Source organism: Gekko japonicus, unplaced genomic scaffold, assembly GCF_001447785.1.
Source record: "Gekko japonicus isolate JY-2015 unplaced genomic scaffold, Gekko_japonicus_V1.1 scaffold32, whole genome shotgun sequence".
NCBI classification, from domain to species: domain Eukaryota; kingdom Metazoa; phylum Chordata; class Lepidosauria; order Squamata; family Gekkonidae; genus Gekko; species Gekko japonicus.
In genome coordinates this window covers 2,326,145-2,340,343 of record NW_015167527.1, presented here as the reverse complement: position 1 = coordinate 2,340,343, position 14,199 = coordinate 2,326,145, and the positions used below count along the sequence as shown (strand labels likewise).

The 14,199-nt window shown below is 38.6% G+C and overlaps 1 protein-coding gene across 1 annotated transcript in view; it reads left to right on the top strand.

Moving 5' to 3' along the window:
* GPHN (gephyrin) overlaps nt 1-14,199 on the top strand; it is a 406,541-nt gene that overhangs the window by 359,631 nt on the left and 32,711 nt on the right. The window contains exons 15-19 of the mRNA XM_015413285.1: nt 1,574-1,629; nt 7,625-7,744; nt 9,351-9,409; nt 9,579-9,732; nt 11,705-11,826. Of these exons, the coding sequence (XP_015268771.1) occupies nt 1,574-1,629; nt 7,625-7,744; nt 9,351-9,409; nt 9,579-9,732; nt 11,705-11,826 (511 nt within the window). The remainder of the gene's footprint in view (nt 1-1,573; nt 1,630-7,624; nt 7,745-9,350; nt 9,410-9,578; nt 9,733-11,704; nt 11,827-14,199) is intronic.

Genomic DNA, 14,199 nt, shown 5'->3' with positions numbered 1-14,199 from the left:
AACAGAGAATTATATGTGACGGAACTAAGAAAAGAAGTTTGACAACACACAGAAGAAGCCCAAGAAGATTAATTGGACATTACTAACAGTTTAATTTACCAGTTTATATATCACTCAGCTTTCTCTTTCTCCCGCTGTCTACCCTTCCCTTTTTTTTTTCTTTTAAGCGAAATACCTCCCCTTTTTAGGGGAGCTAATAAAATCTTTACAAAAAAAAAAAAAAAGACTAGACTCCAGAGCCTCAGCTCTGTTAAATAACATGCAATTGCCACACCCAAACACACCCCACTCCCAGTGATAGGCTATTTACATAACATTACTACTTGATTGGTTTATTCCAGAGTCCTGGTCGGCTATTGTTCTTTTGCTCCAAACTCAGCCAGTCTCTGGGGTGATTCAATCACAGTACATAACACAGGTACTAGTTGCATTTCTATGAGGAACCTGGCTATTATTCCTCAGATTCCAGAACCACCTGCAGGACCAGCCACTACAGCTCTTCCTCTAGGCCCAGCAGGCTACAAGGCTTGCATTCAATGCAATCCTTTGCCTCCAGGCCTAGACACTCTGTCCTCTTTCGCCATTCAGAGTCACTGCACTCCAACTCTGCTTCAGATTCCATGGCTTCAGATAAAGAAGAGAGGGAGTGGTCAGGGGAAGACACAGCCTCTTCTGACCCAGCCTCTACCAAGCTGTTCCAATGGGGAGATTTTCCATGGCTCTGGGGGAAGGTCATGTCCAGACTAAGATTCTCAGGACAAGCCACCCCTGAGGCTCCTCAAGGTACCTCTAATGGGGACATGCAAGGGTTTTTTGCTAACCAGCCCGACTTGCACCAACAGAGGGGTTATTTTAAATCACACTTTAGGAGTCTAGGTTGTTGGGTTTTTTCAAAGCAGAAATAAATTATAGTGTTTTTCCACCAGACACATTTTGAAAGGTCATGGCATAAATGATCAGTCAACCGAAAAAAGAGAGAGAAGATGCTCAATATCTGTGAAACAACACAATGTGAAACAATACAGCAATACAGGATAGAAGATGCTCAATATCTGTGAAACAACACAGTAAATGTGAAACAATACAGCAATACAGGATCTGTGAAACAACACAGTAAATGCTTTTAAAAATAAATTCATAAAGCCCAACTCTAAATAAATAAAACTTGTAAAGAATGTACTACAGAAGCTTAAAAAGGAATTGGAGGAGGAGGTTAATGGAGTTTGGAAGCCATGTTACATAAATCCAGTTATGATTATTACATTATGTTGCACCTTGTGGATATGCTCAAATTTGGATGCAACAAATCCACATTGTTTTATTTATTTTATTTTGGTTATTTAAAATATGTCTATGTCCCCTTTCCTCTCAGTTCAGGGCTCCCAAGGCATCGAACATTAAAACAAAACATTAAAGTATTTGAGACATTAAAAAGCACTTAAAATTAAATGAAACATAGTATAAACACATAAAAATAAACACATATACTGGAATAACTGTAATAATAGCAATAATTCTATCATTTCTGAGTTGTCTACAATTATAATTACCTTGTTGCTGTATTATTTCACAGCTGCTGATGGACCTGGGGATCGTTTCATCATTGGGGAATCCCAAGCTGGTGAGCAAGTAAGTTCAATATATTTTTCTTTTCATAGTTTTAATATCAGAGGCTTTTCTTCATTTGTCATGAACACAATGAGTTGAGTCTAAGGGCTCCTTCCTGCTAACTGGGGAGACTTCCTTTGGTGGAGGACAATTACTCTTTCAGCAGAAGGAAATCTTTAGATCCAACCCAGTCACAGCATATATGAAAAAAATACAGTTAGGTCACTACAAAACAGAGAGAAATTGTGTCAGTTACTTATGTAGAATACCATAAATGGGGGGGACTGAGCAACATGAGGAATGGCGGTCACAAATTGAGCGTGCTCCTACCTCTTCTCATTAAGTCATTTTGAAATCGCCCAATCACCCAGAAATTGATCAAAAAGGTATGGGAAGAACTTATAAAACAAGGGCAAACCAAAAAACAGCTTCAGCAATGACGGTGAAAATGTACTTCACAAAGAATACTTTAACAAAAAACCTGGACCTGACAGTGGAGGGAGAAGGCAAAATGGCGACCGGAAAAAATACCACACAGACGGATGCCGCAAGCGATTTGGCTCCACTAACTAGACAAGACTTTTATGACCTCAAGGAAGATCTTTTAAAATCTTTTTCGAGTATGGTATCAGACCTGTTGAAACCTCTGCAAGTACAACTAAATGAACTAACAAAAGACCTACAAGACACCTCTAAAATCGCGGAGAATACAGCGGAAATTGCATTAACTTTACAGGAAGAGGTAAAGTCTTTATAATCTTCTGTAAAACAAATGACAACTAGATTAACTACGCTAGACAGCTGCTGGAGACAATATAATTTGAAGTTTAGGGGGATTGGAGAGGGAGAGGAGGCCAAGGAAATGGTGACCTTTATAACAACATGGCTAGCCTCAGCTCTAGAATTAGAAGAAGGAATAGCATCGGTCATTACTAGAGCCTACCCGCTAGGTCCTCTTGCAACAGCCAGAAAAGGTTGCCCAAGAGACATAATGGCACAATTCCTCCACACCAGAACAAAAGATAAAGTCTTAAAGGAGGCCAGAATACAAGGTTCTCTGACCTATAAAGATAATAAAGTGCAAGTGCTTTTGGATCTATCGGCTGAGGCATTGGATAAAAGAAGAAGTTTGAAAGTAATTGCATCTAAACTTTTTACTGCAAGAATTCATTTCAGGTGGAGTCCATCAGACATCCCAAGTTTATCGCAACCGTCTACTTTATCAGGCATCAGACGGAACAACAGGAAAGGATTTGATCACCTCGTTGGGACTACAGCTTATGCCACAAAAAGCAGCATCCCTACTACAACGTTGATTTATTGAACACTAAGTATACTTTATTGATTCATTTGAAAAGGGCACAGATAGCTCATTTAGAAAATACAAATTAAAATACTTAGTTTATAACAAAAGTGTAGCAAAGAAATCTCTAAAATGCAGTTATCTGTGGCCCCGTTCATACGAGGCAGTTTGGGCCGGGAGCAGGCCGGATTGAAGGCGCATCAGACGGGCGCGATCCCACGGCAACATCTGCCTGGCGTCGCGCTCCCGCCTCCAACCCGGCCCTTCCCCCGGGCAGCCTCCCCCTCCGACTAGTGTCTTCCTCCCCGGCATCTGATCGTGCCGGGGAGCAACGGAGCGCAGCAACCGGGATCCATGGGATCCCGCCGGGGCATTTCTTTTTTGGCGCGGCTTTTGAAAGCCGCGCTTCGTCCCGTCTTTTCCCTGCCGTGTGGCAGGGGCCTGTTAATGGCTTTATAATGGCTATAAAAATTACTATTTTTTCCCTTGTTATTATTTACAAGTTGTAAAAGTATGTCCTCATGGCTGAGGTTTTCTTTAGTATAAAGACTTAAAATCTAAAATGTTATCCGAACCTGTAAAATTTTACCAGGTAACTTAGAGATAGCATTTCTTTTGTTTTGTGTTAAAACTGAAGATAAAAACATGAAGTTCATTAGAATTTATGGATATTATATTATTACAAGACTTTAAAAGTTATTAGAACTTGAAACATCTTGCAAAGTAACTTTAATATATAGTATTTTTAATTTTAATCTCAAAGTTGATGGTTTTGAGATATAGGCAGATAAAAGTATGAAGTTAACTCGAATCTATGGTTACCTTACTATTATACAGGATTGTTAGAATTTAGAGTGTTATATGTTAAAACACATCCTTGAAATTATAAGGTATATAATTATAAATTTAATAATCTCGTTGGAAAGAGACTACCAAACATAAAGACTACTTAAATAGTATATTGAATCAAGAATTTTGTTGATTGTATAAAATCAGAATATATTGAATTTATTATTTCTTTTAAATTTAATATCTATAAATATCATTGTAGTAATTGATTTAAGCCTTTATTTAGACTTATTTAGAACAACTGTATGATGGGTATTTAATTACTTTTCATATATAATGATTCTGGGCTATATTTCAACAAAACGGAACTATATCTGATTTATGTTTCAGAAAATGATAAAAAAATTATATCTGATCACTTCCCTTTCAAGTGGGTAAATAAAAGTTGGAAGCACTTAGGAATTATGTTTCCCTTGAATTTAGATGAGCTCTATAAAAGTAACTATGACTAATTAACTAAGTCAATGAAAGAAACATTGGAAAATTGGGTGGGATTTAACATCACTTTTAGAAAAAATTGAGTTACTGAAAAACATTCTTTTCCCCAAATTTTCATATTTTTTTCAGAATTTACCAATTCCTAGATAGAGAATTCAATCATTGGGAGACTCTTTGTAAATCTTTTTTGTGTGTGGGGAGGGGGAACATTCAAGAATACGTTTTTCACTGTGAACAAGACTTTTAAGACTAGGAGGACTGGCTATACCTAATCTGAAATTATATTTCCAAGCAGCACAGTTAAAAAACATATTGTATCATAAAACACAAAAGGCTTGGGTTGAAATGGAAAAAGAAATTATTAAACCCCACTATCTACATGAAACCCTATGGAATAAACCTAGATATCAAAACAAACCACTCAACCCCTTTCTAAAGTTCACTTTAGAAATATGGGATAAACATAGAAATATTCTAACTCCAGGCATTTCACCAGTATCAGCTTTTCTGGGACAACAATGGTTTATTCCAGGAAAAGAAATAGACAACTTTAAACATTGGAGAGAGAAAGAAATATTTAGGTTGAATCAGATATGTGAACAGGAAAAGCTTTAAAGACCCATTAGAGGTGAAATATCAATTAAAAGTAACATGGATGCAATACCTGCAACTACACCATATGGCGTATACTAATGACCTTAAAGCTAATCTGGATAGACCACTGACAGGCTTTAAAAAACTGATCAAATTAGGTATTTGTGGGGGGAAAGGAATCATAAAAATTTTGTATATTCTTCTGAATGAAAAAAAAATGGAGACATCTTACACTACAACAGAAGGCATGGCATAATGACTGCCAAATTCAGCTATCGGAAAGTCGATGGCTAAAAATATGGACATCTACATTATATACTACAATGTCTCTAAATCTAAGATTTCAAAACTATAAATTATTTTTAGATGGTACCTAACACCACAAAGACTATATTATAGCCATTCTACAACATCCCCCAAATGTTGGAAAGGATGTAACTCCATTGGTTCATTTATACACTGTTGGTGGTATTGTCCACGGGTGCAGACATTTTGGAATTCTGTTATGCCAATAATAAAGAACATAATAGGAAGAGATTCCCAATACACCTGAATCAATTCTATTGAATTAATGGGACGACATATCATTAAGATGGAGAAAGAAATTACAGCTTTACTTTTACTAGCAGCAAAAACAGTACTGGCCCAATGCTGGAAATCTATAAAAATCCCAACAGTGAAGCAATGGTTTCAAAAAGTTTGGGATGCAATAGTACAGGATAAAATTGCTAACCAATTATTAATAGCAGACAACCCAGTAAGGTAATCAAACTTTGTTGAAAAATGGTTTAAGTTTTTTCATTACGTAGATACAAATGCAAATACGATAAATGTATTGCCAGCTAAATATACTGATTTTGCCTTTTACTAAGGATATTGTCAAATGTTAAAAGAAACCTTGTAAATCTGATGTATTTTCTATGCTTTTGGTTCTATTTGAGGTTTTTTTAAAAAAGTTGTTCGAGTGTATTATGAAAATGTTTTAAAATGTTTAAAATTTTTAATAAAAATAGTTACAAAAAAAAGAATACCATAAATGGCAGAGGTTTATATTGTAAGCCTGATCAGGTGCCATAACATGGTGATAGAGCCTGTTATATCCATGGTTATATGCATTTCAAAGATCATAAAACTTTCTGTTAATCATTAGGTATTTTGGTTTGGTTTGTGTTCGTTTTTTCAGTATTCATAAGATTCTTATCCAGGAAACAAGTACAATTAATTTCTTCTTACAGCTTGAAATTGTAAATGCTTCAATGTGTATTTATCAGATGCAAAAGCCATCTATGGATGCAAAGTATTGAATTAGTTTATGTAACTGGATCTACAAATACAAAGTATAAGAAGAACTTGATGTCTTGCATAGATCCTGCAGTGGCTAACTAATTTTGATCAAACAGGGAAAGTAACAAATGCTTTTTATGAAAGTTACATACTCTTTGGTAAAATTTGTTTCTTCCATTATTCTATGAATATTGTACTTATTCATTAAATCCCTGGATTAAATTGTAACCTCTTTCAGGGACCACAGAAGAGCCCAGAGACCCAGTTGCAGGATTCACACACCAAAACAGCAACACACATGGTGCCATCAAGGCAAAGGCTGCTGTGCCATTGATTTACTGGGACTGGCCCTTTAACAGCCCACTGACTGATGATTAGGCAGAAAGCAGCCTTGAGCCACAAGCAGGGAAACAAGGAGATTAGACTGCTGGGATGTGGGATAGCAGCAGCTCCTCACAGGAATTGCTCAGATCCCTTGAGAGTTCCAGAGGGAGCCTCTAAAGGAACTGGCCCCAGGTCAGGACAGGCCCTTCATAAAGCAGAGGGAAATTGGCTGAGGAGAACATACTGACTCTTGCTCCTCAGGTTGAAAGGAGCAGAGTTAGGAGAGAGGTGCGCTCTCGGTCTGAGACTTGTAGAACAGTACTCAGTGCCCCTGCTGGTTAGGATCTGCCAGACTCAGGTAGATCTTTTACAGCCTCTAAGGCCTATTCATACATTGGGTAACACACAATGGTAGGACCGTCACTAAATTGGACATAGCATTTAACTGTTGAAGAGTCACATGGACAGTCTAATGCTATTGTACCTGATCATGTACAGTCCCCCTTTCCAGTGTTGCCACATAAGGAATTTATTTTATTGGACAATGTATTGGCTTCTGTATGTATACACTGGCTCCATTCAGACATGATGCAAAACCATTGTTCATTTTAACTGTGGTTCATGTATGCAATGAGAATTCATCTCACAGGTGATCATGAAATCATGTCTTAACAAATGCTGGTTTCATAGCTTGCCTTTCACACATTCCCTCACTTTATCACCTGCAAATACTCAGCTGGGTATCCTGCTTGGTCTGTACAGGACAAAATTGTGGTACAAGCCAAGATGCAAAACCATAACGTAGACTGCCTGTGAGTTACAAACCACGTTGAAATCATGGTTTCACATCCCAGTGTGCAGTTAGTAGAACGGCCTGGGTTTAGACAGTCATGCTAACCATAGCTGGTTTAATAAAATGGCCTTGTTGTGTGATATGTGAATGGAACCATTTTTGCCTGTATGTATCTGTGGGACAGCCTTAGACACAGTGTGGCTGAACAGGTGTTCATTATCCCATCACTGATGCAAAACCATTTTTTTTTGTCCAGCATGGGACTAGTGCATATTTTGTCCAGCATGGGACTAGTGCTAATTGCAGTGTGCTAAGAAAATATCTATATTTCAGAGGTTATTTCTAACATTGTTAATTATTTCTGCAATATCTTACAGCTCTGATTTCCTCTTTCTTTTAAAAATTAGTTGATATTGAATGATATTTTTCAGCCGACTCAGACTGTGATGCCTGGTCAGGTAATGCGAGTTACAACTGGTGCTCCAATACCCTGTGGTGCTGATGCTGTGGTGCAAGTGGAAGACACAGAACTCATCAGGGAATCAGATGATGTGAGTGATAATAAAATGGTATATGGTAGCATCACTACGAGGAGACATTCTACAGTCCCAGCCATGTGGCTGTGTGTACTCAAGAAATACATATTTGAAACACAGAACACTGTACGCTTGTTACAATTTCTGTCACCTGACTTGGAATAATTTGTTTTTCATTGAGGAAGGAAATGATAGGGATTGGTGTGAGCAGCAGGAGAGAATATTTGGAAAGAGATGTGGAGCTTTTAGGAGAGAGTTATATAACTGTAAATGCTGCAACTTCCCAACACTTAACCTGATTTACACAGATCTCATTCCAGAGAGCTAAGTAAAGATTTAGCTTAAGAGAAACTGTTTCAGGATCTTCTGTGAACACCTTATTTGATATGTTAAAGTATGTAAATATATTGAAATGTAATTGATTAATAAATAATGTTACAATTTTAAATTAGTTAACAGCTGTATTATATCACTAGTAGAAGGAGGCACATATACACATGCATGCATTCTGGCATTACTTTTTATTATTATTGAGCTGGGTCACAAGCAGTTATGTCAGTAATCTCTCTTTCCTACAACCCCCTGCTCATTTAAAAAAAGATACAGAAGATATATGTCACAACACTGGGGTGTCCCCCCAATGTTTATTGGCCATTGTTCAATTGGGAATTAACCCCTTTGGTAGCACAGTTCTATGGCAATGGAATAAATAATAAACCAGTAACTTCCTCCAATTGTATAAAAACAGAATTTAGTAATCTATTTACAAAAGGATAACACGTATAAAAACATACAAGTAGGGGAAAGGTGTATACAGTGAAACAAAGACAAAATAAGAAACCTAACTGACTAGCCTTTAGATACTGACCCTGAGCAATAGTCTTCCCAGCAGCGCTGATGCAGGAGTAGTAGTACCTAAGGGAGTGAAGACCTCTCCTTCCAAGTTCACAAGCTCTTCCTGACATGACACAAACTGTTCTTCTTCATCCAAAGCTCGTGTGTGTGTGTTTTGTTCTTCACTCCTGCCTTTATACTAGCTCAGCTGTCAGTTCCCTAATTGACTGACCAATCAAAGTGATCAGTCAATTGATCTAACTGATCTAAGCTGAATCTAGATCTTCTGCTGTCAAGGTGGTCTGCTGTCAACCAATTACTTTGACAGTTCCCAGCTGGCATCTAACATGCTGAAAGGCAACTATCTGCAGGTGCTCATTAGGTAAGGTACATCATGACTTGGAATACAACCTAGACAATACTTACAGAATAACAATTCCAAAGAAAATGCAAATACTTAGGTACTGAGGACCCACTTTCTGACAATGTACCACAATGGAGAATGAATCAACTTTCTCCTGCATGGTGGACTCAGGGCCACTCCTTTCAACAGATGTTTTATTTACTTTTTTTATTTATGTAATTTGTACCCCACTTTCCCCGCCAAAGCAGGCTCAGACATTTGAAAGTCAGAATTATGTTTGGCTCTAACAATATGCTGTGTATAGATCATACCGTAACAAAGTTTGAAATTCATTCATACACAATGCAGACTAATAATAAAATATAACCCATGTGATATATGTTAATCGTTAAGAAGTTATGTTTATTGTTTCTTTAAATACAGGGCACTGAAGAACTCGAGGTGCGTATTCTGGTGCAGGCGCGACCAGGCCAAGATATCAGGTTAGTGAATCGCTTATTGTCACACTTATACTGGTTTTGAAAATGATAACAGTCAGTTGAATATAATTTAGTGTGAATAGGCTTTGAAATCTCATCTTGTTAGTTGTTGGAGAATGGTTTATTAACTTGAATACATTTCAATTGTATTTCATTTTGTATGCATTTTCAGACCTATAGGACATGACATTAAAAGAGGTGAATGTGTGTTGGCCAAGGGAACACACATGGGCCCATCAGAAATAGGTCTCCTAGCAACTGTTGGGGTAACAGAAGTTGAAGTTAATAAATTTCCAGTGGTTGCAGTCATGTCCACGGGGAATGAGGTAATAAAATATTGCTAACCAAACATTTACAGGTCTTCTACAAGCGTGGCAGTGCTTATTTCTTTATTACATTTATATCCATCCTATCTTCTGAGGAACTAAAGGCAGTATGCATTGGATATTTAAGCAGTCTTACATTCAGGCCCTGACTAGGCAGTCTCAGTTAGCTGTAGCAGGGTTGTTGCAACATGTGCTTTCAGGTCATGTCCTGGAAATAGTTGTAGTTTGACTATTGTTATTACTTTATATGGACTGTTTCCAATATTACTGATATTTTTTCAAAAAATCAGCTGTTTTATAAGGATAATCACAAATTTTGCTCTCTCCTGTTGGATTGCTCTTCAGATTGAAGCTGTAATGGGAAACTATTGAGCAGTCCAGAGGGGTTCATATTTTTGGTTCTTGGGTTTTTTCCTCTGGTTCACATAAACAACAAACACTGGGAGTTTTTTTCTTGTCCCATAGGTGCACACATTTGTGACCTCAGGATTCCAGAGTTCTAAAAGCTTACCTGGGTGTTGCAAAATAGAACACACATGCAAAAAAGAAAGAAAGAAAGAAAGAAATCTCTTCCAAATTACTCATATACTGAAAAGTGTCTTTTTTAAAATTTTCAGCATACAAGGGGCTAGTTTTGAAAGGGCTTTTGTATTGTATAAGTCCACAATTGTGTTCTGCTGTACCACAGAAACAAAATATAATAAAATTCTGTTCAAAATCTGCTTGCTGCATGCTGAAATTCTTACATATTTTTTTTTCAACAAAGGGCTGGTTTTGAAAATCCTTGTTCTGTTGTTTATATTGTGATACGGGGCTACACAGATCAGTGGCCCTGCAGCTGATGTTGAGTAGGAAGAGATTAAATTCACTATGCAGAGATTTGGATTGTTTTTAAATAGAAACACTTCATTTGCTATGTGTATAGGTTCAAAGGTGAAAATGTACAAAAATAATGTTTGCTTGGATTTTGAAGGAGAACAAGCCGGATAGACATTTATGCTCAGGAAAAGCTACAGTACAGTGTTTGCATCACTGACAAAGCTGCTTGTTAAGCAACAGTTCAGGCTTCATCCTTTCCTCTGTATTCTACCTTGTTTTTGGTTCCACTAGACAGCAGCAGGCTCATAGTTTAAAGAAAATACCAAATCATTATTTTACAATTCATTGAAAAGTAGCCCAAACCATAGGACCTTGTTTTAATTTCTGGAAAATACTGCAGCCTAGGTTTTTGTAAATCTCCAAGAGAGAGAAATTATGGTCAGCCACCAATGAGCAGCACACCTTTTTCATAGGGATTACAATCACACACATATGTTATAGTCAAGTAAAGGTAAAGGTTCCCTTGCTCGAAAGCCAGTCGAATCCGACTCTAGGGTTGTGGTGCTCATCTCCGTTTCAAAGCCGAAGAGCCAGCGCTGTCCAAAGACGTTTCCGTGGTCATGTGGCCGGCATGACTAAACACCAAGGCGCACAGAACGCTGTTACCTTTCCACCGAAGTGGTACCTATTTATCTACTTGCAATTTCTTGCTTTCGAACTGCTAGGTTGGCAGGATATAGTCAAGTATATGGTCTCAAATAAACAATTACTGTGGAATGTAACAGCAAAAATAATAATCATGATCCAAGATGCTAACACTGCAATCCTAGGCAGAGTTATTCTAGTCTAAACCCATTTATTTCAGTGAGTTTAAAACAGGGCAACTGTGCATATGATTGCACTGTTAATATCATATGTTCCTAAATTTTGACATTGTTTCAAAGAAGCTATTGTCTAGTATAGCTAGTATAGCAAAGAAATCATTATAATATATAAAACTTCCTCCTGATTAAGTAAGCCTTTAAAATTAAAATGACTAGCATTTTGTTTCCTAAATTCAGCTGAAATTGGAACATGTACAGAATAGATGTTTTTATGTTTCATTAGCTGTGGTTGAATATTGAAGCATTTTATTTCATGGTCGTATGTATAGCTACTGAATCCTGAGGATGACTTGTTACCAGGAAAGATTAGAGACAGTAATCGTTCAACCCTTCTAGCAACAATTCAAGAACATGGGTACCCAACAATCAACCTGGGAATTGTGGGAGATAAGTATGTACTACATTTTCATAACTTTTTGATTTGCCTGCCAAAAGGTTATCATTTTTATTTATCTTACAGTTTTGTCACCTTTGTGCAAAAGATAATTGCCTATTTTTGGAAGGCACAGAAGTATATTAGTAGCAATTTGTGCTCCCAGTTTGACCAGTCAGTTCACCATCTAGCAGCTTCAGCCTTTTATAGACAGAAGTTCTTACCACTATACATTTTCTCAGCTAGCTTTTATAGTCACTAGTATGTATCCACCAGAAAATTTCTCCTGTCAGAAGGGATTTCCATCCCTACCTCCCCCCTCCCAATGCAACACAGAAATGCTCCTCAAAATGCTGCTCCTGAAGCCTCTGGGACACAACCCACTGGAATGTCATGCAGGAGGGGGGAATCAGCAAAAAATCCCCTTGTTCCATCCTCTGCTGGATCCAACCCTTACCATCTGCATCTGTGGGAGAAAGTCCATTGCCATCTAACCAGATGGAGGTCATATTTCTGTCCACTGTTGCTATTTTTGGCATCCAGGCAATGCAATGAATCCGTAAGGCAGCAAACATGTGTGGATCAGTAGGCTGAACATCAGTGGAGTAAGAATCTCTATCTCACCATCCCTAACCACAGGGTTTGCTGATCTTTATTATCAGAAATTTGCACGATCTCGAAACAGCAAATTAATTCAGTCCGTCATGCTGTCACTTGCTCCTCAAAAGTTCTTGTTTCCTCCGTCACTCTCCATCGCCATGCTTGGCTAAGAGGTACCTCTTTACAGCCTGATGTGAAATTTCGGATTGAGGACCTCCCCTTTGATGGTGAAAGTCTCGTCCACTCTACCACTAATGAGGCCTTAAAGGCTGTCGATGATAGTCAGAAGCAGGCTTGGAACCTAGGTGTCTCGGCATCAACGCCTCAACGCCAGTACTGTTCCTGGAAACCATATTATGCCAGGTGCCAGCCATCTCCTGCGCCCACCTCCCATTGGAGAAAGCGGCCCTATGACTCCCGTTACCCAAATAGGACCCGCCAACAAGCCCCTAAAAAATCCAAGCAGCCCAAGCAGTCCGTTTGACCACTTCGATCGCCTGCCATCTTCTCCATCTTACACCCCTCGCATCCGGACCCGACTTTTCCCCTTTCTACGGACGTGGGAAGAAATTTCAACCGATATCTGGGTCCTTACCATCTTACGGGTCGGGTATGCCATAGAGTTCGTTTCGCCTCCCGACCTACCTCATTATGTCATCACACACATCCTGGATCCTCTCCTCGATTCCGAAATTTCTGCGCTTCTAGCCAAAGGCACCATCGAGGTCGTCCCGGAAGTGCAATGAACCCTAGGCTTCTACTCCAAGTATTTCCTCATACCGAAGAGGGATGGCGGCTTCAGGGCCATTATGGATCTTCGGGATCTGAATCAATACATTTGATGTCACAAGTTCCAAATGGTCACCCTACAATTTATTCTTCCACTGATTTCCCCGGGCTGCATGTCTCGCCTCTGTCGATCTCCTGGACGCATATTTTCATGTTACTATCCGTCCCCAGCATCGAAAGTTCCTGCGTTTCGCTGTTGACAACGCACACTATCAATACCGGGTCCTTCCGTTCGGACTCTGCACTGCCCCGAGGGTCTTTACCAAGCTGATGGCTGTGGTGGCTGCAGACCTCTATCTTCGTGGGATTGTCCTTTATCCCCATATCGATGACTGGCTTCTTGTCGCCTCTACCAAAGACCAGCTCCTCTGATCCAGTCCTCCAGTCCTCTCATCAAGTCTTGTATCTTTATGCAAAATTTCAAGACCTAATATAAACAAAAGAGGTGACAGTGGGCAACCTTGTCTTATTCCTTTTTGAATCTCACACGGTTTAGTTAAGTCTCCATTTACAGTTAGTCATGCTATCTGCAAAGTATAAATCGACCCATTTTATGAAATTGTCTCCAATTCTTCTAGAATCTTAACCAGAAAAGTCCAGTTCAAATTGTCAAAGGCTTTCTCAGTGTCTAGAAAAATCAATGCTGCCTCTTTATTTGTACCATTACGAATATTGGGAGTTGGCTCCATGAAAGACACGCATGTATCTCTTGCTTTGCTAAACATATACTCCACATCTGAGTTTAGAATTCTGATTTCATCTCACAGTAGTCCTTACATTTCTCCTCTTTGTCTCCTGTAACCATTTGATGGCACAGTTAAGTGAGTAATAGCTTTAAGTGGAATAACTGTTAGCCCATGAGGTAATTATAAAGGGATGAACGGTGGATATAATGGGTTCTGAAATCATCACATGTCCAAATGGGATGAAAAACGAAGATAAAAGTATATGGAAGAGGAGAGATCTGAGTATCTGTCATGTTTGCTTTCAAATTCCCCACTC